Source organism: Panthera onca, chromosome D1 (assembly GCF_046562875.1).
Source record: "Panthera onca isolate mPanOnc1 chromosome D1, mPanOnc1 haplotype 2, whole genome shotgun sequence".
Lineage (NCBI taxonomy): Eukaryota > Metazoa > Chordata > Mammalia > Carnivora > Felidae > Panthera > Panthera onca.
In genome coordinates this window covers 59,233,393-59,258,134 of record NC_138348.1, presented here as the reverse complement: position 1 = coordinate 59,258,134, position 24,742 = coordinate 59,233,393, and the positions used below count along the sequence as shown (strand labels likewise).

The 24,742-nt window shown below is 41.4% G+C and overlaps 1 protein-coding gene across 2 annotated transcripts in view; it reads right to left on the bottom strand.

Moving 5' to 3' along the window:
- UVRAG (UV radiation resistance associated) overlaps nt 1–24,742 on the bottom strand; it is a 296,618-nt gene that overhangs the window by 16,375 nt on the left and 255,501 nt on the right. For both annotated transcript variants that reach the window (XM_060605582.3, XM_078433088.2), the window contains exon 14: nt 10,764–10,855. In XM_060605582.3, coding sequence (XP_060461565.1) covers nt 10,764–10,855 — 92 coding nt within the window. The remainder of the gene's footprint in view (nt 1–10,763; nt 10,856–24,742) is intronic.

Here is a 24,742-nt window from a genome sequence, read left to right as displayed (position 1 = left end):
TTATTTATCTATCGATCTATTAATTTATCTATCTATCTATCTATCTATCTATTTATTTAAAAAGCTGTTCAGCTTGATTCTCTCTATTTATGAAAAGGAATGGAAGACTAGGCAAGAAACAGGTCAGCAGAAACACCATCTAGAGATTTATGCCGCTTAAGTGAGATGACCATGCATAAAGTCACTACTTGTTCCTTCCCAAGTCACTTCATTAAGTGCTAGAAGGAATCTGCAAAAACATTCCAGGAAGCTGCACAACAGCTAAGGATACTTCTCTTCAGTGTCCCAACTTCAATACATCGCTGAAATTTGATGCGGTCTCTATAAAAAAAGGTACACTTGGTCCTAAAACATCAACTAACTCAGTCCAAGATTGACCTCCATGGGTTAACAGCCTGTCCACTGAGGCTGGGTGCCAGGCTCCAGGTCCCACGTGACCACCAGAGTGCACAATGCATAGGAAAATTTTGTGCGTCATGTCCTTCAAAATATTAGTTTGTCTTATCTACTCATTTAGATTATAAACTAAACAACTGTCATCTAAGCAAGGCAGGAACTGTCTTACACTTTCGAATCTGTTTGGTCTCTTGAATAGTGCTATATGCAGAGGAGACAGTTACTGAATTGTTAAAGGCCTAAATCCTACTTAATAATACTTTGCATCGTTCTTTTGAGTTTATAAATCGCTCAGACATGATGTCATTTGCTCCATACAACTACGTTTGGGAAATAAGCCTGGTGCTATTAACTCCATTTAAAAAAGTGATACTCAAAAACAATTTATGGAAATTAAGTGATAGAGCTGAAGCTGGAGACCACAGTTTGATTCCCAGCTCCAGTGCTCCTTCCACTGTATCCCACTGCCCTGTATGAAGCTGCTGCTTTAAGCTTTATAGTGGAGAAAAATTAAACTTAGGATAAAAAATTCCACATACGAAGCAGGACAGATGGTTTTGAAATCCTGCTTTTATCATGTCTTATTCTGAAAACAGAACGTGAAATGGGAGGAAGGCAAACACTGGGGGCAAAGGTTATGGTTTAGGCCAACCCATGTGCTTCCATCGGTTTTCTTGTTTCTTCATTAGTAGATATGAAACATATAATCATTTTGTTTCTTTTGGTCTTAAGTTCTCACATTCTTCACCAAGTTTTATGACTCTTAGTTTCCTACCTCTCTGAGTAAATGGGGCAGGATAAGCTACAAAGAATGTTTTCACCAGAACCCACTGCCTCCATATTGTGGCGTGTGCATGTCTGGACTTGACTTTGGTGGATTTCCCTGTGGAAGGTACTAGGTGCTAGAAATTAAATGATGCAGAGATAGGAGAGCTGGGAAAGGGCAGAGAAGGAGAATGGCCACTGACGAAGAAGGGGCGGCATGGTGTGGTGAAAAGAACAAGGGACTTGGAGTCAGATACCTGGGTTTCTGGCCTTACCCCCATCACTTAGGAGCATGTGACCTTGGCAGACCACTCCACATTTCTAAGGTTCGGTTTTCTGATCTGTGAAATAGTGCTCATCAGCTCTGGCCTGCCTCCCCCACAGGGTTCTAGCAAACTTAAACAAAAACATGGAGGGGCGCGTGGGTGGCTCAGTCGGTTAAGCGTCCGACTTCAGCTCAGGTCACGATCTCGCGGTCCGTGAGTTCGAGCCCCACGTCGGGCTCTGTGCTGACCGCTCAGAGTCTGGAGCCTGCTTCCGATTCTGTGTCTCCCTCTCTCTCTGCCCCTCCCCCGTTCATGCTCTGTCTCTCTCTGTCTCAAAAATAAATAAAACGTTAAAAAAAAAATTAAAAAACAAACAAACATGGAACATTTTGCAAATAAGAGATTTACTATTCGTAACTTCTAACTCCATGTGAGAGGTACCTAAGAAGGCAGGTACCAGAAAAAGTAGGCAGGCAAACAGATTTTAGGGTATTTATCTCCATGGCTTCAGAAGGACTTTTATAAAGGACTTAAGGAAAGCAAGTGGGGGAAGATGATTATTTTGCAGCATTAACATACAAGATGGCATGAGCTGCTATTAAAAAATGTGAGCCGGGAACCATTTTCTATACCTATTTGTAGATTTTAAAGGAAAAACGAAACACCTCTAACAAAGAATGGATTAACGTTTTACAGTGTAGATAAAAACTGTGACTCAATTATCCACTACTTTTTTATACTTAGTGACCACTGCTGTGTGCCAGGCAGTATGCTAGACTTTATATATTTAATCCTCGCAGCAACTCTGTCAGGCAGGCACTACTGACTCCATCTTACAGATAAATATAAGCTGACGGCTTAAACTTGTTTGAAATTACAAAGATGGTAAGTGGTGGGGTCGGTATTCCGACCCATAGTCTTTCCAGGCTCGGTATAACTGGGCAACTATTTCCTTGACCTGCCCGATCCTATTCCCCAACCTTCACACGTCCAAATCCTTCTTGTGCTCCAGGTCCCCTAAACGCTGTCTCATTAATGAAGGCTTGTTCAGGTCTCAGGTCTCACCCACAGCCCCCACAAGGAAGCCAATGACTTCCTCCGAATGTTCAAGGAGTATATTCCATGAATAGAATAAGACGATGGCTAGTTCGTTTACTCACATAATTTTAGGCTTCCCTGATAGCAGGCTGATATCAGGATGAGGAAGACACAGTCCCCACCCTCCAGCTGCTCAAGAGCCTAGTGGCTAAGACTTGGTGGGAGGAGTGAACCTATGCTCTTGAGGGAATATATATTTATCTCGGTATCTGCCACTGTGCCTGTAGAGTGAATGAATGAATGACACAGGATGTGAGCTGTATCTTAAAGTGACAGAGCAACATTTGGGCAGAGCGGAGGCAAGGGCAGGCTCTTCTAGGCAGTGGGAACTTGTCTGAGTAAAGAACTGAGGTCAGAAATGAGCGTGGTCTATCTGGAGGTCGGGGGAGAAGGGGTGAGAGAACAGAGGAGAGACATGGTCTGTCCCGGGACCTGAATGCCGGGGCCCCATCACACAGCCCGTTCACAACAACCACAGCACATAATCTCTCCAACTCGGTTTGCAACTTATCGTCTTACTGGCAGGCGTCAAGTAGCAGCTTCCATCGACATTCTTCCCCGACCGTAATTCAGCACTTGCATCAGCTGAGCGTGTGCATGTCAATTTGAACCTTGGACTTGGCAGTCGGTAGCAAAAGTAAGACGGTATGTTTAAACGGCATGCTGGTGGCTTTTAACCAAAATACTCAAGAGCACAACCTGTGACTTGAAAGCCTACTTTTCAAAGTTGTGTTGCTTGGCAGTTACAATGGGGTTGGTGATCTGAGGATGAGAAAATTGCGGCTCCTTTTGGAAAGACCTAGCATAATACACTCAGACCGTGCTCCACCTAACCCTCTCGTGAGGAAAACACGTCAGTTTTAGGATGAAGCAGGTAGCTGCTTTTGATATTAGATCAGAATCCTGTAACGCGGAAGAGAAAAATCACGTCACCCAGGAAATTTTCATAACGTTGTCTTTTAAAAAACCAAACAAACAAGCCGTCACACGGCTTTGAAGCCTGCCATGAGGAGGGAGTCAGCGGCCGCACCGACCCTCCTCCGCCAGTTTGGAATCCTCGACACCAAAAGCACACACAGCAAATCTGCTTCCGCAGGGACCAGTCTGTGAATGATAACAACCGCACAGAAAATGGAAGTGTTTTCTTTTACAAAAGATGTAAGAGGCTCCCTCGGAAGTGTGAGTTTTTTTACCCTCTGCCCTAAGGAGCACAGGCTTGGGAGGGAAGTCCTAGGTCCACGGTCGCTCTCGGAAATTCTCAGATTTCCTCAAGAGGCTAAAAGTGCTCGCTCCAGCTTTGTTTGCATTTGTAACTTCCAGGCTGGCTTCCTGTGGTGGTTTTTGCTTGGAATTATTCGGTAGCGCTCATGTGGTGGTACTTCGGATCTACCTTGTAGCCCATTCTTCATGACAGCACCATAAAGGGGTACCTGCTACTCATTCAGCGTTAATGTGAATGTTGGCACGGAGGGGCACTGCAGAAATGTGTGAGTTTAGGGCTCAATGGGTTCACTACATCAGTGCCAGGAGACCCAGATTCTAGTTTTATTGCTCTAGGTTCATGGGTCAACCACGTTTGGAAAGTCATTTATTTCCTCTGTACCTTAGAAGTGAGAATTGCTGGAAATGTCAGTGTTTTAGGAGGGGAAGGGCAGGCGGGTTGCAATGTGGAAGCATTTCTATACGAACATCTCTCTCTAACGAGATCTCAGAAGAAAGGAATCCAATCTCTCAAGTTCCAGTAATTTGTGACCATTTTGTTTTTCATTTTAAGTATTTACATTTTTTCTTTTTCTTTTTTTAATGTTTTTATTTATATTTGAGACAGAGAGAGAGAGAGAGACAGAGCATGAGCAGGGAAGTGGCAGAGAGAGAGGGAGACACAGAATCCGAAGCAAGCTCCAGGCTCCGAGCTGTCAGCACAGAGCCCGACGCGGGGCTCGAACTCACGGACCGCGAGATCATGACCTGAGCCAAAGTTGGACACCCAACCGACTGAGCCACCCAGGAGCCCCAAGTATTTACATTTTTTCTAATTTTGTATTTGTAGTTTTGTATTCTTTTTCTTGAAAAGGGTTCCCAAATTATATAAGCTCTCTGTTCCTAATGTGAGCATGTACGATAGCCAAGGTGGTCTGTCCTTTGCCAATAAAGCTACTGTGCCTTTTCTAAGACTGTCCCCTCCACATGAGGGGGTAGATGAGAACGGTGGTAGAAGGAAGAGGAGCAGCGGGTCAGAAAAGAACTTGTTCATGTAACAAGACAGGCCAGACAGCGACCGTCTGCGAGAGGAGGGGAGAGTGGTGTCAGAGGAGGCAGTGGGGAGGCAGGGGCCAGGAAGACCATGGAAAAGAGCCTGAATTTTATTTTAGCCACTGAGAGCAGGGAGGAATTAAGATACAGATGAAATGTAAAAAGGCCACTCTGGCTACTGTGGGGAATGAAGAGAGGCAGGACAAGAGTGAAGTTAGGGAGAAAAACTGGACTAGTGCAGTGTCGGGCAAGAGAAGGTGGTGCCCTGGACTGGGGTGGTCGTAGTAGACACGGGGGGCAGTGGTCGGATTCGATATACACTTTGCAGGGAGAGATGGCGGGGTCTGCTGATGAATCAGACTAGATCTGGTGCGAGGGGAATCAAGGATCATGCCCTGATGTGAGCATTTGCTGACAGGAAGAGAGAGGAAGGGCACTTACAGGTGTGTCCAGGCTGAGGCGCCTGTGATGCTCTACAGGGGGTTGTGGGGGGTGGGGCGTGTCAAGTCGATCTCTGGCTACACACAGTTGTCAGGAGAGAGTCTGGATGAAAATGTCACTCTGGGGGTCATATGTATATAGACGATTTTCAAAGCTGAGGGAATGGATGAGATCACATGAGAAGAGAGTAGAGAGAAAAAAGAGGAAGACCTAAGATGGGGCCACGGAGAGCTCCATTTTTAACGATCAAGTAAAGGAGGAGGAACATGACAAGCAGAGAAAGAGCAGCTGAAGGGAGGAAAACCGGGGGAGGGTAGTTAGCGTCCAGGAAGCCAAGAAAAGAGAAAGCTTCAAGCAAGGCTAAATGCCAGTCGCGGAACAGCATAAGGACAGAAAAGTGCCCTTTCTGTAACACGGAGTTCGGCAGATATCTACCTAGATAAAAGGAGTTTCCGTCTACCGACTGCACTGGAGATCAGACTAGAGTGAGTTCATGGGGAATTGGAAACATAGAACATATATGGACCTATAATCACTAAATCAGTAGTTAAAAATCTGCACCCTCCTCTCTCAACAAACAAAAACCACTAGGTTTTTGCTAAGTTCTATCAGACCTTCGCTGTATAGATGATTTTTTTACCTTATATAAACTGTTCCAGAGAATACAAAAGAAGGGAAAGATCCTTCATTTATTTTATAAGGCTATTAAAACCTTGTTACCCGATCAGACAAGGATTATTATGTGAGAAAGAAAAATTCTAGGCTAGCCTCACCTCAGTTCACAGAGGTAGACATTCTAAAAATTAGCAAAATGAGTGTAACAATATAGGAAAAAATAATACATGACGACCAGATAGAGTACATCCCAGCAGGCAAAGATGGCTTAACATCAGAAAATGCATTAACACTAATTAACACAAGGAGAACAAATATAGTGTTATCTCAATAGATTCAGAATAAGCATTTGATAAAATTAAAAACACACACTCAGTATACACACACAAACACACAATAGAATACTATTTGGCCATAAAAAAGAACGAAATCTTGCCGTTTGCAATGAGGTAGACGCAGCCAGAATATATTACACTAAGCGAAATAAGTCAGAGAAAAACAAATACCATATGATTTCACTCACATGTGGAATTTAAGAAACAAAACAAATGCACGAAGGAAAAATAAGAGAGACAAACCAAGAAACGCTTTTTTTTTTTAAGTTTATTGAGAGAGAGAGAGAGAGAGAGAGAGAGAGCGAGCACGTGAGCAAGGGAGGGGCAGAGAGAGAGGGAGACACAGAATCCCAAGCCAGGCTCTGAGCTGTCAGCACAGAGCCTGAAGCGGAGTTCAATCGAGCTCAGTCTCGTGAACCGCAAGATCATGACCTGAGCTGAAGTCAAAAGTCAGACACTTAACTGACTAAGCCACCCAGGCGCCCTTGAAACACCCTCAACCATAAGAGGACAAACTGATGGCCACCAGAGGGGAGGTGAGAGGAGGATGGGTGAAACAGGTGATGGGGACTAAGGAGTGCACTTGTTATGATGAGCACTGGGTGATGCATGGAATTGCTGAATCACTGTATCGTACACCTGAACCTAATGCAACGCTGTATGTTAAGTATATTGAAATTAAAATGTCAGACAATAAAAAAATGAGAACAAAACCCCCAAACCACGTACCTTCGTGATTAAAAAAACAACTCTTAGTTGCGCTAGGAATAGAGAGAAACTTCCTTTCGCGAATAAAGGCTATCTATCCAAACGTGCGATAAATACAGTACTTAATGGTGAAAAGTTAGAAGCATTCTCTGTAAAGTCAGGAATAAGACAAGGGTATTCACTGTCAGTGCTCCTCTTCCATAATAAAATGGAAGCCAAGAAAAAGCAACGTAAGTAAAAACTGGAAGGAAGAAACAATGCCGTCATTCACTAAAACACTGATTGTATACATAGAAAATCTAAGAGAATCTAAGACAAACTACTAGAATTAATGTTACCAAGGTTGCTGTACACACTCTCAAAATATAAAAATCAGGGGTATTCCTGTGTATTAGCCACAAAAAAGTTAGATGCTATAATGAAAAATTTATAATTGCAACCAAAATGCTAAGCTACCTAATAAAAGAGGTATAAGATCTTATGAAGAAAATTTTAAACCTTCATTGAGGTATTTTTAAAAAACAGAAAGGGTGGCGGGGGGCTCCTGGGTGGCTCAGTCAGTTAACTGTCTGACTTCGGCTCAGGTCATGATCTTGTGGTTCGTGAGTTTGAGCCCCACATCGGGTTCTGTGCCGACAGCTCAGAGCCTGGAGCCTGCTTTGGATTCTGTGTCTCCTTCTCTTTCTGTTCCTCCCCTGCTCACACTCTCTCTCTCTCAAAAATAAAGATGAAAAAAAAAAAAACAGGAAGGGGGCGCCTGGGTGGCTCAGTCAGCTGGGCACCCAACTTTGGCTTGGGTCATGGTCTCGACGTTTGTGGGTTCGAGCCCCGCACTGGGCTCTCTGCTGTCAGCGTGGAGCTGACTTCAGATCCTCTGCCCTTCCCCTGCTCATGAGCGCGCGCTCTCTCTCTCTCTCTCAAAAATAATAAATATTTAAAAAAAAAAGGAAAGAAAACATATAAAGAGATACCAAGTTCACAGTAAGGAAGATTTGGTATCATAGTATCAAATCATGCAAATACAATTCTTAAGAAAAACCAAAAGTTTTGAAGAACTGTAAGTAGGAGCCTCACCCTATCAGATATCAAGAAAGTTGGGGGTATCTTCCTTTTCCCTTGCTATGAAGGAACATGATTTAGGTGTAGCACTTCTGGCCTCTCTCCATTCTCTCTCTCTTCGAGAAGAAGGGCCTTTTCTGATGGGTGAATTTAGAGGGAAAAGTAAAACTTGGGTACTCTTGGCTTAGCCCCATCTGGTTTCCTATAGGAGTCTGTGACTGCTCTCTGCAGAGTGGTCAAGGGCCTGCCTCTGTGAGGAAAGCCTGGGGTTCTCCAGTTCACGATGCGACTGTGAGGGGAAGTTTTATTTTGAGTGATGAGAGGGGCGCCTGGGTGGCTCAGTCGGTTAAGCGTCTGACTTTGGCTCAGGTCATGATCTCGCGGTCCGTGAGTTCAAGCCCTGCGTTGGGTTCTGTGCTGACAGCTCAGAGCCTGGAGCCTGTTTCGGATTCTGTGTCTCCCTCTCTCTCTGACCCCCATTCATGCTCTCTCTCTGTCTCAAAAATAAATAAACGTTAAAAAAAATAAAAAAAAAATTGAGTGATGAGGGGCGCCTGGGTGGCTGAGTTGGTTAAGCTTCCAACTTCAGCTCAGGTCATGATCTCGCAGTTTGTGGGTTCAAGCCCCGCATCAGGCTCAGTGCTGACAGCTTGGAGCCTGGAGCCTGCTTCTGATTCTGTGTTTCCCTCTCTCTCTGCCCCTCCCCTGCTTGTGCTCTCTGTCTCTGTCCCTCTCTCTCTCTCTCTCAAAAATAAACATTGAGTGATGTTTTTGCAAACCCTTTTTATTTTAGATCTGAATCCACATTTTCCAAAAGGCTTTTTCAGTAATGAAACTGACATTTTGACTTCTATTACTCTGTCTTTTGTATATCCCCTCTAAAGTGGCTCCACATATGAGGGGGAGGAAGGATGCTTTTTATTGGGTATCCTCAAACCTCAACATGACTTAAAGACATTACATGTTGTCATAGTTAAAAATGTGGTATTAGCCCACAGATAGACAAATAAAACAAAGGAGCAGAACTGGGAGCCTGGAAACAGACTCATGCATATAAGTAAACCTGGCACATGAAAGAAATGGCATTATCAAACAGTGGACAAAAGACAGACTCTTCAATAAATAATACTGGGACAATTTGCTGTCTGTACTGAGCAAGATTCGTTTAGTGATTAGCCAGGCAGTATTGTGGGTTGCTTCTTTTAAAAAAACTTATTTTAGGGGGGCACCTGGGGGGCTCAGTTGGTTAAGCATCCAGCTCTTGGTTTCAGTTCAGCTCATGATCTCACAGTTTTGTGAGTTCGAGCCCTGGATTGGGCTCTGTGCTGACAGTGCAGAGCCTGCTTGAGATTTTCTGTAACCCCCTCTCTCTGCCCCTCCCTTGCCCCCGCCCCCCCTTTCTCAAAATAAATACATAAACTTAAAAAATAAAAAAAAATTAAAAAATTATCTTAGGTTATTTGTCATTTGCATTAGGAAACCTTTCATGAATTACGTATCTTGCTTCCAACTAGATCACAGATTCTTTGAGTGTAGGGCTTGAACCTTACACTTCTTTGTTAACTCTCCAGAGCGCCTATCACAGAACTTTACACAGAGACAACACTAAGTAAATGTCTGCTGGCTCTCATTATTTACATTAAGACTCAATTCCTGTTCCTTATGCCTCAGGGCACACGGGTCCATATCAGTACCAAGCTTTTATAAAATATTTTGATATTCTAAGTAGAATTCTTTAAACAATTGTTCGTTTGCTTAATAGGGGTCCTATCTAAGATCAGACATCAGAACTCGCACTTTGAGGATCACATAGGACAAAAATGAAAGATGTCAGAGTAAAGGTCAGTCAAAGACGTCGCTTTCTCATTACTCTCAAGGCCTATCCTTCTGGCACAGAAGAAAGTGAAACCAATCTTATACCTTCCTCCCTACAGATAGTTTTTCTGTCTCACCACACACTGGTGAGATGAGCAGGGCAGGGATTACAGATGAGGAAATTAAGTTTCAGAGAGGTTAAACTTCAAGTTCACCCAGCAGGCTGGAGAAAGAAGTGGGAAGAGAAGCCAGTGCTCTTTAGAAGAAACTATACTGCTCCCAGCTCTGTAGCTCTTAAGGCTTGATTTCCATTTACGTGATTTTGTAAGTTCCTGCCCATCATCCAAGAATTCAAACTTCAAGAATGACTAAATGGCTGGAGCCAACAGCTCTCCATGTAAGTCAGGTGAATCAAGCTAATGTCTTCTTTGCAACAGAATTTCCCTCTCCCCTTCTCTTTGTAAAAGAGTTCTGTCTGTCACGTCAAAACATTTTTAAACAGCAACTTGCCCTTGTGGTCCGACAGGCACTGACATCAAATATAAGAAACATTTTGGCATGGGCCTCCTGGCCTCAGACTGGGTCCGTCAAGCTGACCTATTTGTTGTCTGCTTTCTTCCCTTAACTCTCATAGCCACTGATCCTGAAGCTCATGCTGTAGTTACGTCCTTCGCTGGCTCTTCGAAGAAGCCCCAGGGGCTCCTTGTCTCCCTTCTGTGGATCACACTGGCTGTCCCCCAGTCTCTGCCTCAGCAATACGCTCAAGGATTCCTCGCCCAGCCAACCTCCCAGTGTTCAAACAGTACCCCCTCGAACCTGCGCCCTTCCAGAGGGTGCCTCACTCCACTAAGCCAGACTGGGGTGTAGACACACACATGTACAATGGCTGCCTTTCCTTTCCTTCAGGTATCTTAGCAAAGAAAGCACGTGTGGAGTGATGAGGAAGCCAGGAAAGTTTCTCCGATTATTATCCACGTTCCAGGTTCTGGGTGTCAGAGATAAAGGTACTCACCACCTGACCATTAGTCCATGCTCCATGAAGTTTTTCAGGTTAGGGAGGGTTTGCCTCAAGTCTGGAGTCCCTAGTCCATGTTGATATCTTAGCTGCAAAGGTGGAAAAACAGAATTAAAAGAAATTGTGGCAGATACTAGGCAATGCTTCCCAAACACGATCCATTCGCTAAGTTTTTTCTTCTTTTGAACTCTCAGAGAGGAAATGTAAATGTACGATTCCAATACTGTTGACCATACTTTCAGCATGGTATTTAAAAGGTAGCCTCTTCCTCTCCTGCTTCCTTGCCTCCTAAAGTTAGAGAAGACAAGGAATGGCCACGTATGGAATTAGCACATTTCAAAGAGCCCTACAGGGTTTGCTGACATTAACTCCAGGGACACATACTGCAAAACCAGTATTTGGTTTTTGATACTGAAGGCTGGCAGTAGATACTCTGGGCACATTCAGCCCTTCTTTCCCTGACCTTCCCCTTTGTATAACCAAGGGCAATGTCGTGCTCATCTCTAATTTCCAACAGTGTCTGACAGTGCTAGGGCTCGGTTAATGCTTATTAAACAAATAAATAGCAAGCCACTTTTGATAGAAGCTGTGCTCTGTTTTTCTCTCATTCCTAACTTTCCTCTTGTCCAGAACCAGGACTTACAGCTGTAGAGCTGGTATGAGGAAACTATGGCCTGTGGATGGATCTGGTCTTAGTTTTACTTATTTCTGCTAGAGTTGATTTTCTAAAATTAGGTCCTTCTATGTACCTTGGGTAACTTGCTAATGGTTTTCATCTGTCTATTCCTTGCCTTCTCTAACTCTGTCTCTGACTACCTCTTGCTTCTTTAACTGGTCATAACAGCGATCTAAGTATATGTGCATATTCATACACATGCGCTCTCTCTCTCTCTCTCTCTCTCTCTCACACACACACACACACACACACACACACACACACACCATTAAATACACAATAAATGGGGGCGCCTGGGTGGCTGAGTTGGTTAAGCATCCGACTTTGGCTCAGGTCATGATCTCGAGGTCCATGAGTTCGAGCCCCACGTCAGGCTCTGCGCTGACAGCTCAGAGCCTGAAGCCTGTTTCAGATTCTGTGTCTCCCTCTTTCTCTCTCCTCCCCTGCTCATGCTCTGTCTCTCTCTTCTCAAAAATAAAAAAACGTTAAAAAAAATACACAATAGGAGCGCCTGGGTGGCTCAGTTGGTTGGGTGTCCGACTTCGGCTCAGGTCATGATCTCGCGGTCCGTGAGTTCGAGCCCCGCGTCGGGCTCTGTGCTGACAGCTCAGAGCCTGGAGCCTGTTTCAGATTCTGTGTCTCCCTCTCTCTCTGACCTTCCCCCATTCATGCTCTGTCTCTCTCTGTCTCAAAAATGAATAAACGTTAAAAAAAATACACAACAAATGTACAAGGCCCTGTGGAAATGTATTTTTCAAATGATATGATATATATGAAGAAAGTACTTTGTAAGCTGTATACTGGTGTACTAACATGAAAGATAATCAGTCTTGAAGTTTTACTTTTCCAACACCTAAATTTAAAAGTGGCTAAGCCAAACTTCTAAATATTTTCCTCTCTTAAAAAATAAAACCACTACTAGGGCTACTGGCTGGCTCAGTCAGTAGAGCATGCGACTCTCGATCTCGGGGTTGTGAGTTCGAGCCCCACATTGGATGGAGAGATTACTTAAAGATAAAAAAAAAAATCTTAAAAAAAGAAACAAACAATAAAACCGCTACCAATAACAACAACAAAATCAAAGTTTTCTTTTGTTTGTATCTACTACTTAACTGATTTTTTTACTTAAGTGTGAGTGACACTAACAGAGTTTACTCTCACTACCCTGAACCGCTAAAGGAAAACCCCCAAGCCTAACCAGATCTCTCGAATGGTCTGAATATACACAAAAAATAAGGAAGTAGAAACAGAGAATGTTAAAACTCAAAGGTATTTTGAATGTTATTTAAGGCAATCCTTTTCTTTTGCAGATGGGGAAACTGAAGCCCAGAAAGGGGAAATAAATTCTCCAGGACCGCATGTTTTCATAGCAGAGATACTATTAGCTAGAGCCTCGTTCTTACAACCATGCTGTTCCACCATCTACCCCAAAGTCTGAGAAGAAAATTGGTTGAAATACTTGAGAAGACAAAGGGAAAATATTCTTTTCCTTTTCCAAAGCTAGCTTGGTGACCTAAATCACCTCCTGAGATTTGCTGACCTTGAATTATAAGATCTACTCCATATTAAATGACATCATTTCTTATATTAGTATAAAAGCATTTTTTCCATACATTGATAAAAGTAAAATGGCTGATATCCCAATGTGACATTCTTGAATTCATTGTTTCAATAAAAAAGTGAAATTGTTTACACATGGCATGGAAATTTCACCTGTGATTCATACTGAAAAATATTAAATATAAAAACACACACACACACACACCCATACTGAAATAACACTAAGCTATGTGTCCCTGAGCCAGTACATAGTCAATTGCCTGCTGCAGGCTCCACAATGGAAGGTGGGTGTTGAATTCTTTTCACAGACCACAACAAAACTTTTTCTTCAAGTCTGATTTCAACCAAAAAAGGAAAATGTGGGAATTCTAAGCCTCTACCCAGGTCTTAACCCTGCATTTGCTGTATAGCATTATCATTTTTTAACCACGGAATCCTAGGACATTATATCTTAAAGAGACCCTGGAGACCATTTTTCCAACCTCCTTCCTTTCACAAATGAAGAAACTAAGGCTCAGTAAGGCAAGTGTCCTGCCCAAGGTCACAGCTGATCAGGCACCAAGCCAAGGCTGGATTTAAATTTTTTTTTTAATTTTTTAAATCCAAGTATAATTAACATACTTGTTATGTTAATTACATTCAACATTTAACATTTGTGCATTGTACATTCATTTTTCCGACTCAACAATTCTATACGTTATTCGGGTGCTCACTACAATAAGTGTACTCTTAATCCCCATCACCTATTTTACCCATCCCCCAGCCACCTTCCCTCTGGCAACCACCAGTTAATGTTCTCTGTTTCTCTGTATTTCAGTCTGTTTTTGTTTGTCTCTTTTTGCTTTGTTCATTTGTTTCTAAAATTCCAAATACGAGTGAAATCATATGGTATTTGTCTTTCTCTGACTGACTTATTTCACTTAGGTCCATCCATGTTGTTGTATATGGCAAGATCTCTCCTTTTTATGGCTGAGTACTATTCCTGTGTGTGTGTGTGTGTGTGTGTGTGTGTGTGTGTGTGTCTCACATCTTACATTCCATTGTGTGTATGTGTATACTGCTTTGTAAATAATGCTGCAATAAACATTGGACGCATATATCTTTTTGAATTAGTATTTTTGTTTTCTTTGGGTAATACCCAGTAGTGGAGCTGGATCATATGGTAGTTCTGTTTTTAATTTTTTGAGAAACCTCCATACTGTTTTCCACAGTGGCTGCACCAGTTTGAATTCCCTCCACCAGTGCATGCGGGTTCCTTTTTCTCCACATCCTTGTCAACACTTGCTGTTTCTTGGTTTTTGATTTTACAAGGCTAGAGTTTCTTTTCTTTTTTTGGCTAGAATTTCTTCAAACACATTTTTTTAAGGTTTATTTATTTTTGAGAGAGAGAGAGAGAGAGAGCAGAAGCAGGGGAGGGGCAGAGAGAGGAGGAGACACAGAATCCAAAGCAGGCTCCAGGCTCTGAGCTGTCAGCACAGAGCTCAACACGGGCCTCAAACCCATGAACTGCGCGTGAGCCAAAGTCAGATGCTTAACTGATCGAGCCACCCAGGTGCCCCTTGGCTATGATTTCTTAATAACAACTCCAAATTCTTTCTATCATGTCACCCTTTTAATTTTCAACATATAAAACCAAAAAAGTTCACACATAATACATATATATATTAAAATTTAAAAATAAAGTACATGTACTGTTTAGTAAGTCTAAAGTGCTATAAGGCTTATAATGAAAAAGCAAATTCTTTGCTCTTCAGTAACTTCTTCACCTTCATATTTCTAAATAGTACGATTATATTAATTTTCCTATTCTTCCCAGTTTTAAACATCATCTACTGTGTTCCTACTATGAAAAATGAAAATTTTGCTTTTATATTACTCTTCCCTTACACAAACATTTTATCCCCTCATCCATACATCACCTATGACTTTCTCTTAAAGAATGTGAGGATTTAACTCTCTACCCTCCCAAATATACTTCTCTTCACCCTTAAGATATTAAATATCACAATTTTTGTTAGATCAATATTTAGTGCTTACCTTATTATATATGCAGAAATACTTTTCACTGCTAAGCCATGTAACAACATACTATTCCTTTTTTGTACTTTTTTGGGTTTGCTTTTCCTAAACTGATAATTGTCATTTTTCCTAGTTGTTGGGTACCTATCTTGAAGACAGTGTTAATTGTTGAGTACTTATATACTTATCACTAGATCCCCCCTAAACTAGAACAAAACCTTAAAATTCTTCTCAGTCTGATTAAATACACCACATAACCTACCAGGTCCATTTCCCCCTTGGAAGCACCCCTCTTCTCTGTTCCATTCTGAACTTGCTGCTCTTGGGGCCTTCTCCACTGCTCGCTTCTCAGAACTTTCCTTCCCCATCATCTCTTCTGTGTCAAAGCTGTTGTTTTAGATCTCATGACTTCTCTCTTGATTTACTGCCTCATCATGGTAGTGCATATCCTATAACAGTTTTCTGGGAAAGGGGAGCATGGGAGGCATCTTTTTTGACACCTTGAATATTTAAAAATACCTTTATTCTATTCTCACACTTGAATGATAGTTTGTCTGGGCATAGAATTCAAGGCTGAAATAATTTCCCTTCAAAATTTCTAAAATAATGTTTCACTGCCATTTATTTTTTTTATTTAAAAAATTTTTTTAAATTATTATGTTTATTTTTAGAGAGAGACAGAGTGCAAGTGGGGGAGGGGCAGAGAGAGAGGGAGACACAGAATCCAAAGCAGGCTCCAGGCTCTGAGCTGTCAGCACAGAGCCCGATGTGGGGCTCAAACTCACAAACCATGAGATCATGACCTGAGTCGAAGTTGGGCACTCAACCAACTGAGCCACCCAGGTGTGTCCTGTTTCACTGCCATTTAACTGTGCATATGGGAACTGAGAAACCTGGTAACATTCTGATTCTTGATCCTTTGTATGTGAGCTGATTCTTCTTTCTGGATGTTTTTGGGATTTTATTCTTTAACCCCAGTATTTTAAAAGTTCACAGTGCTAAGCCTCTGTTTTGGTGTTTTTCATTCATTGTGCTGGGCACATTGTGAGGCCTTTCAATATGAAAACTGTTATCCCCTAATTCTTTTCTTCTTCTCCTTCTCCTCCTCCTCCTCCTCCTCCTCCTTCTTCTTCTTGTTATTAGCAGCAGTAGTATTTTGTCATCTCCTCTTTCTCTACTTTCTGTTACTTCTGGGTTTCTTTCTTCTTCTTCCTCCTTTTTCTTTTAGATTTGAAAAAACATTCAAGGCATTATGAATGAGACTGTAAAAGCTCATCAGATAGTCTATGCAGTGCTTGCTGACGGGGGGGGGGGGGGTGGGTTTCACTGTAGAGTGAGTGAGAACTGAAACCTAGCCCTTTCTGTGGGGCACACGTCAATCCCAGTAGTTCTCATTGCTGGGACTATATTTCTCCAGAGGGAATCCTCCAATCTTCTGCCTAGGAATATAATCTAGATCCCATTCTGAGAGTAGGAAAAAGCGGTTGGGGGAATTCAGTGTTGGTATGATGGACTTTAACTGAATTCCCTTGTTTTCCGTAAGGCATCTTATTTCTTGACCCTGTGTACCGGGCAGTTCAGAGTTCAGAGCTTCTCTGGTTCAATTTTTTCAGAAAGTAAACCTCCAATCTCCCACTGGGGTGTGTGCAGGGGTAATTGCTTGGCTATGAAGTGTGGATGAAGTGAACTGGCAATCTTATTTCTCTTTCTGTAGAATTTCAAGCAATTCTCCTGTTTTTTAGACCTATTCCTTATTCTACACTCTACGAGGTACTTCATACCTCCAAATCCCAACTCCTTCTGGAGGGCTATGGCTTGAATTACATGGTTACTTGAAGGCTCTAGGCTTCCTTTTTCTCCATTCTGCCAACTCAGTTTATCACTATTTGTTTGCATTTTTCTAAAATTTTGTTGACTATCACTCACTCTCGTCTCTTCTGTTCTCTTCAACCCCGTGAGTTTGCAAGTTTAAATTATTTTATCTAGTGCCACTAATAAGTAGCATTTCATTGGGGGAGCTGACATAAATGAGTATGACATAAATGAGTAAATTCAATTTGTTTATCATGCAGTCCCCTACATACATAACAGCTTTTTCATACTGGCTAACAACCTTCCGGACAGCCTTTTACAGAGTACTCAATAGAGCTCTATTTCCTGTCTCTAAGTCTCTCTCTAGGCATCCTCCATCTGGCCATATTCTCTTCTTTATCTTTATGTATTTTGGGGCGGGGGGGGGGGAGGGAGAGAGAGAGAGAGAAGGGAAGGAGCAGAGAGAGGGAGAGGGAGAATCCCAAGTAGGCTCTGCACTGTCAGACAGCACAGAGCCCAACACGGGGCTCCATTTCAGGAACGCTGAGATGAAGATCTGAGCTGAATACTTAACTGACTGAGCCATCCAGGTGCCCCCATCTGGCAATATTCCATCTCTTCTCAAGGTGTGGATACAAGTTGCATTTCCTGTAGGTAGCTTTCTCTGACTCCTCCAGGATAAGGGAACATTTTACACCACTCCCCAAATCCCTTCCTGCACCAAGTTTGCATGTGCTGTCTTTGGAAACCCTTAACTAACTGAGTAGGTACTTGATAAATATTTGTTAATTAGTAAGTGAGATCAATGCTGTGGGGAGGGAGTGAGAGGCATCATGACGCACTGCAATGAGCTTCTATGCAAAAGATCTGGATGTGAATAACAGTGCTGTCAGTTACTAGTTGTTTGACTTTGGGTAAGTCATTCACTTCTCTGAGGAGTTTCAGCTTCCTTACTTATAAAATGGGAAATGTTACCTCTCTTGCAGAGCTGTTGTGAAGTTTAAATAAGATAAAGTGTACAGAGCACCCCAAACAATATGTGGTACATAATAAGTGCTCAATAAACTAGACTTATTACCATTATAATACATATATACTCCATATATTATCATCATCAGAGCATCTACTACTAGGCTGGGCATAAAACTGGTGCCCAAAGATGGCTTATCACTTAACTAATTAGAATGAGTGTCAGAAAAGGGGGGGGGGGGAGGTGAGTTCAACTCAAAGGAAAAAAAAAATCTTAAGTACATTGTTCACTTTTTTACATGGCAATTTTTACTAATTTACTAAGCTTCTGACTGCAAGCACTCTAAAGAGGCAGTAATGAACACGATACATGTCAATACCTTTAAAATCATTGCACAGTGAAATGGAAAGACATGATGTGGGTGGTCAGAAGATCTGGGTGACTGAGCTCTACTGTATGATCATCAGCAAGTGCCTCCCTGCTCTGGCTAGCCAAATAATTTTCAAACTTTTTTTTTTTTTTCTGTAGCTCTAGAATCCTTTGTTCAAATGAAATATTATGTAGAAGCCCAAAGCGTAAAGCAAATAAGGAACTCCTCTAACTAAGGGAAGTGGTGGAATAGAATTAGAGCTCAGACAGGCATTCCCATCTTGCGGGTTAAACAAACGCTCCTGAGCTACATCATCTCGATGAGCCTTTCAAAGTTCTGTGAGTCCACTTTCAATGCTCTAACATTACAGGTTTGCACCACGTTTATAAGGATTTTGATATAAAAATATGGTTTGCACAGCACACATTCACAGTGCGAGAGAGGAAAGAACATCAGCCCAGTCAGCCCCATTTCTGACTTTGCCCACTTCTGATGGTATCAGAAGTCAAACTTGGCGAAGAGGGTGTCAAACCTTTATGTGTTCACTTGAGGGGTAGGTTTTGATGGAAGAGCCTACAGAAGATACCTTTCTGAGCACCTCAGGGGAAGTATATGAAAATAGAAGGGGTAGGATGGGGTTCAGTCTTATACACTATACTATGTCAGGTAGAGCTGACCCGCTATTAAAATGTACATACTTTAGGAAAGAAATAAATCTAAATTTTTATTAAGTAATTCTTTAACAAGTTAACTGTGGTGATGTATTAGCAGAAACAGAAAAAAAAAAAAAAAAAAAAAAAAAGAGGAGTGAGGCCAAGGAGGAAAAGACAAAGGACAGGGAAAGGGGAGAAAGAACTACATTTACTAAGTTCCTACATATTCTATTCTTTCATTCAACAAGTATTTATTTAGTGTCCACCAGGGTAGGCCCTGTAAATCAGCTCTGTCTCTGGAATGACAGGCCTGGACTCACAGTCTGTTCTCACTACATAATATATGAAATCTTGAACGAGTCACATAACCAATCTGTGCCTTGGCTGTAGAACATGAGCAACACTCCAGAGGCGGCTCTGAAAGTTAGGTTCAAAGACTGAAGTTCTCTTTTCTCTAAAAAAAATCTTATTTCACATTCCTCAAAACCTGCCCTCACCAAGTACTATCAATACCACACTTCCCTAAAGAGCTCTTTCTGCTCTCACTTCTGATTGGGGAAGGGGGGGGGTGCCAAGAAACCCAGGCAAATAAAATATTGCTTTGGGTCTGTCTAACTGCCTCAAATTAGTCTCTGAAATAAACACCTTTTGTAACAACTTCCTACTTAACCACCACCCAAAGAGTCTAAGCAGTTTTTAAGTGGAATTTTGGTTTCAATTAGCTTGAATTTCGGCTTTACTTTGATTGGTTTAGAACTCCACAGGAGCAATTAAACTTTTGCGCAACTCTATCGTAGACTAGTAGGTGAAAACTACACATAAATGATAAATGAGATGGGAAGTGGGAAGAAGAATGTTCGGTGGTTTCCCTGAAAAAATGAACAAATGCTATTGTCTATTAGCAAAAGAAAATCCCCATACAAACCAGGAAGATCTGGCTTTATAGTTACTGAAACAAGTTAAAGAAAAGAAAACAAGAGCACAGAATACATTTAGACCTCAGCAGACAATTACAACCATGTCAATTCCACTAAAGTATCTTTCCTTATCTTCCTCTCCCACACCATCTTCTTGTATGAAACTACAATTTGGTTTCATCCAAATCACTGTGAGTTTCACCAAATTAGATCAACTATGATGTTAGAGCCTTTGTAGTTGAAATTGACTAGTTCCTACAGCTTGATGAATGGTACTACTCCACTGAAGGAGTAAGACCATTTGCAGCTCCGTAGATCATATTTTAAAATAAAGTGTGATTGTACTTCTAAGAAATAAATGCTGAGCTCTTACACTCAGTGAGCATCTGCTTATTGAGCTAAGAGAGCTAATTTAATATCAAAGTACTCAATTTTGTTTTTATTTTTTAAACACACAATTTTTCCAGGCCAAGAAAGACTCCAGGGGTTCAGGAATCATTTTGTCATTTAGGTTTTGGCAGGAGAAATTCAGTTTAGACAACAGACACATGCACATGCATGCGCACGTGCACACACAGACACACACACACACACACACACACACACAGACACACACACACACACACACACACACACACACACACTCTTCCAAACTATATTCATCTACACAAGGCCACTTACTGCGTGGCTTATTAGTTCCATATGGGACTTGAGCTAAGCTGCATGATATGTTTGATACAAACCGTCTGTTACCGTGAGGGAATGTGGATTAATACAATGCTTCAATAAAGGTTACTAAAAGATCAACACTTTCGTGATGGGATTACAATGAATTTGACTACAAAGAGAACTGGTCTACAGGAATTGAAAAAATAAGAAATTAAAAACGTACATATGCATCAAAGACTTAACTTTGGAGTTTTGGCTTATGTAGTCAAAAATCTCTATTGGACCAGTTACCAATATTTCAATTCATTTTTAAATGCTAAGGTTTCACTGACATGAAAAGAACTAGATTAAGAGCTTTAAAAAAAGGGCACCACCATGTCAAAAATAAAATCTGCTTTCTTAGAAGAAACAACTCTTTCAAAGATATGGAAAAGCTACTTAAGGAATATTTAATATGAGCAATAATATTGTTTCTTACAGTGAGTCATTGCAATATATACCTCTAAGGAAAAGTATAAAAACCTGATTATGGGCCTCTAGTTGCAAGAATAGCCTAAGTACTTTTCCATCCCCGTCTACAAACCATGCCAGTTCTTTTCCAAAATAGATATGTTATAATGTAAACACTGGACACAGCTGACCTCAGACCTCAGAAAAGCCTGAAAGTCAGGTCTAAAAGCTTGAAAGTCTAAGAAATGGCAATGTTTCTTCTATTCCTCCTCCCAGTTATACTACCAACTACTCTTAGAGTCATGGGATTCATATTAGAGCTCAATGGCACCTTTGAGAGCATCAGCCCACCTGCCTCATTGACCCTGTATGGTTAAGTGCAAGGTTACGTGGCCTAAGGTTGAACAGATTGAGTCCAGGGAGCAGAAAACATTTGCTGAGTTCTAACCACAGGCTCTTTTCTTTACATCACTTGTTGTATTTCTGAAGCATAGGTTATATTTGAGCCAAACTTATCATTGTAAAATCTGTCATATCAAAAACACTTCAATTAAGATGGTCCTTTGCTTCAGCATCTTATGTTTGCCAGAAACTAACTAGAAGCCCTATTAAATTGACGCAACTCTGGGGTCAACCTGATCGGTAAGTGTGGTCTCCGTCGCGGCCAATTCTTAGGAGTTGCTAAAGAGGGTCAATAAAGCACACTGTAAATGGACAAGCAAGGCAGAACTGGAAATCTGTCAAAGGCAGGCAAATCATACCCTTGATAGCAACTGTGATCAGCTGTAATTAATGATCATCAAAGAAAGGTTATGTTCTCAGGAGGCTAAAGGCTATGTGAGTGGACAAACTTGTATAGGATCCACTGAAGCAGATATGCTGTCAGGTCCAGCTCCCTGCCCTCGTGTTTAATAGTCCTGGGCATACTGATTTACCCCAAACTACCTTGTACTCACCTTTGACCCAATCTGGAGTCCTGACTCCCGTAGGGGCTATACGTTGTTCCCGACACAGTTCAAACTCAGAATTTCTGCTTCTCATTCACTGACTTTGATGTTATCTTGGTGCAAAGAACTCTATCAGACCAAGAAGGTCACAGTCTAATAAGGCAGAAACTGTTTTCTAGGATGACTTATAAATGAAATCACAAAGTATTTAGCCTCTTGTGTCTGTTTTCCTTCATTTATGTTTTTGAGATTCATCTATGTTGTTACATGCATGAGTAGCTCATTCCCTTCCATTGCTGAGTGGTATTCTGTTGTATGAATACACCATAAATTGTCCATCTGTATGCCAGTTGATGAAAATATGGGTTGTTTCATGTTTGGGCTATTATGAATGAAGGTCCTATAAACATTTGGGCACAGGTTTTTGTTTGAACTTGTATTTTTATTCCTCTCGGACCAATACTTACCTGTGGAACACCATAGAAATACGCCTAACTGTATTTTAAAAATGTCAACTGTTATCCTAAGTGGCTATACAATTTCACATTCCCATCAGTCATATATGAATGTTTCAGTTGCCGTACATCATCATCATCAGGAATGGATACTGTCAGTTCTTAAAAAATCTTAGCCATTCGAGTAAGTATGCAGTGGTACCTTCTTATACTTTTAATCTGCACTTCCCGAATCACTAACAACATTGAGCATCTTTTCATATGCTTTTCTTGCCATCTGTATCTCTTCTTCTGGCCCTCTTGTACTTTCTGTAAGCTACTTCTGATAAATACCTGATACATCTGACTATACACTCTGATTAATCTTAACACCTTCTAATCGATAATCCTCTCATTAGTACCATTTCTACTTAATCTAGAATAGATTCTCCATATAACACCACCACAATCCTATCTGTACTAAGGAGCCACAGGGAATTCTTGTGTATGTAGAAGTAAAAAAAAAAAAAAAAAAAAATGAAAATGCTATTTATGAATGCAGGGATTCCCTCACAGAAATTTAGGTAAATCTAAGTATCAGTTTTATTGGAATAAAAAATGCCCTTCTATCAGTTGTTAGAACTCTGATTACATAGGAATACAGAAGCCCATTCCGGCATCTCCCCAGCCATGTACAGTGACCACAGTACCTGATATAATCACTGGTAGAAATTACTTAATTCAGTCCAACAAAAAATTATCGAACGGTGTGTGTGTGTGTGTGTGTGTGTGTGTGTGTGTGTGTGTGTGTGTGTCTATAGGGAGGGGTGATAAAGACAGAAATGAAGATATGTATATGCTGTTGTTTGTAAATAGGGGCAATTTGGAAACTGAATATATGCTAAGCCTTTAGTCAGGTTCCAGGGTGGAATAATGACTGTGTTACTATAATGAAAATAATGCTATATAGCTGCTAATATATTTACGGAGTGATTAACTATGTGCTAAGCATTTCATGCTGCGTTATTTCATACAGCCCTCACTATGACCCTCTTACAACTGAGGATACTACGAGTTAGTAAGTGGTAGCACTTGAACTGGTACCCCAGGTTTGTCTGACCCTCGCCCTTTGAACTCTTAACCACTTCAGAGTGACGATGATAAGGGTAATACCAATAGCACCTACAGTCCTTCTCAACCTGCAATCTGTGCCAGGCATGGAACTTGACTGTTTACTTAAGTCATTTCATTTAACCTTCATAACAATCCCATGAGATAGGTAGGTGGTATAATTTCCACTGCACACATGACAGAGTTTAAAAGGTTAAAGGAGCTGCCTGCAACTTCACAGCTACGCAAGCAGAAGAGCCGGGATTTGAATTCAACTGATACTTTACATCCCAGCACACAGTCTAAATACTGCTTACACGTTGGTGAGAAAAGATTTTCCCATTCGTGATTTGATTCCAATACTTAGAAAGAGGCTCTCAGCTCTTCAGAGAAACACATTCCTTCTCTTGATATCAGACATTTGACAACAGCTACATCTCGACTCAGCTGTTGTTCAGCTAAGCTCTACATATTTAGTCTTCTAAAATCTTTGCTTGTAAGTTAATCCCTACAGCCTCTTCATCATTCTTTATGTCTCTGAACTCCCTCCAGTTTCCCTTAAAGAATCTGGTAACGAGGTGCCCTAAATGGAACACAGTTTTCCAGAACGCTCCTTTCTCTCACTAATGATTTTTTTCCCTTAAAATATTAATTTTACTATAACATCCACTTCATGTCCTTCATGTTTTTTTCATGCAATTCTTCTGACCTCACATGAATAGCACTGGCGTCTAAAGCCCATGCGTCCACTGTTTAGTCTCTCCGGTCGATCATAAATAAATGTAGTTTCAAAAAAGGAAAAACAAAACCAAAATGGCAATGAACTGTCAAGTCACGCTGCTCCTCGAACCGGGCAGATCCTCTTACAATTTGGTCTGGAATAAATTTATTCACCTTTGATCTCACCAAGTCATTGAATGAAAACCAATTCATCCGCCATACATGTACTGAATGTCCACTGCAGGCAAGGCGTGCAAAGTATGATGGGGTGTCACGAAATGCCTCAGCCATGGATGCTCCCTTTAAGGAGGTTACCTTTTTACATGCACATAGAAGGAAAGGACAACCTTCGATGAGAGTTTCAAGGGCTGGGTAGTAGTCACAATTTTAAGATGGTCACCAAGATCTTCGTTCCCTGGTGTTATTACTCCCCTGATTATTTTATGTCTATGGCAAAGGGAGATCATCTGGATAGGCCTAATCTAATCACACGAGGCCTTTAAAAGGAGAACGTTTTCTCTGGCTGGCAACAGAAGAGAACGTTCTGAAAGATCTGAACTGTGAGAAGGGCTTGACGGGACATTATTGGTCTGAAAATGGAGGGGTCATGTAAGAAGGAATGCAGGAGGCCTCTAGGAGCAAAGGCTGGCCCCTGGCTAAAAGCCAGCA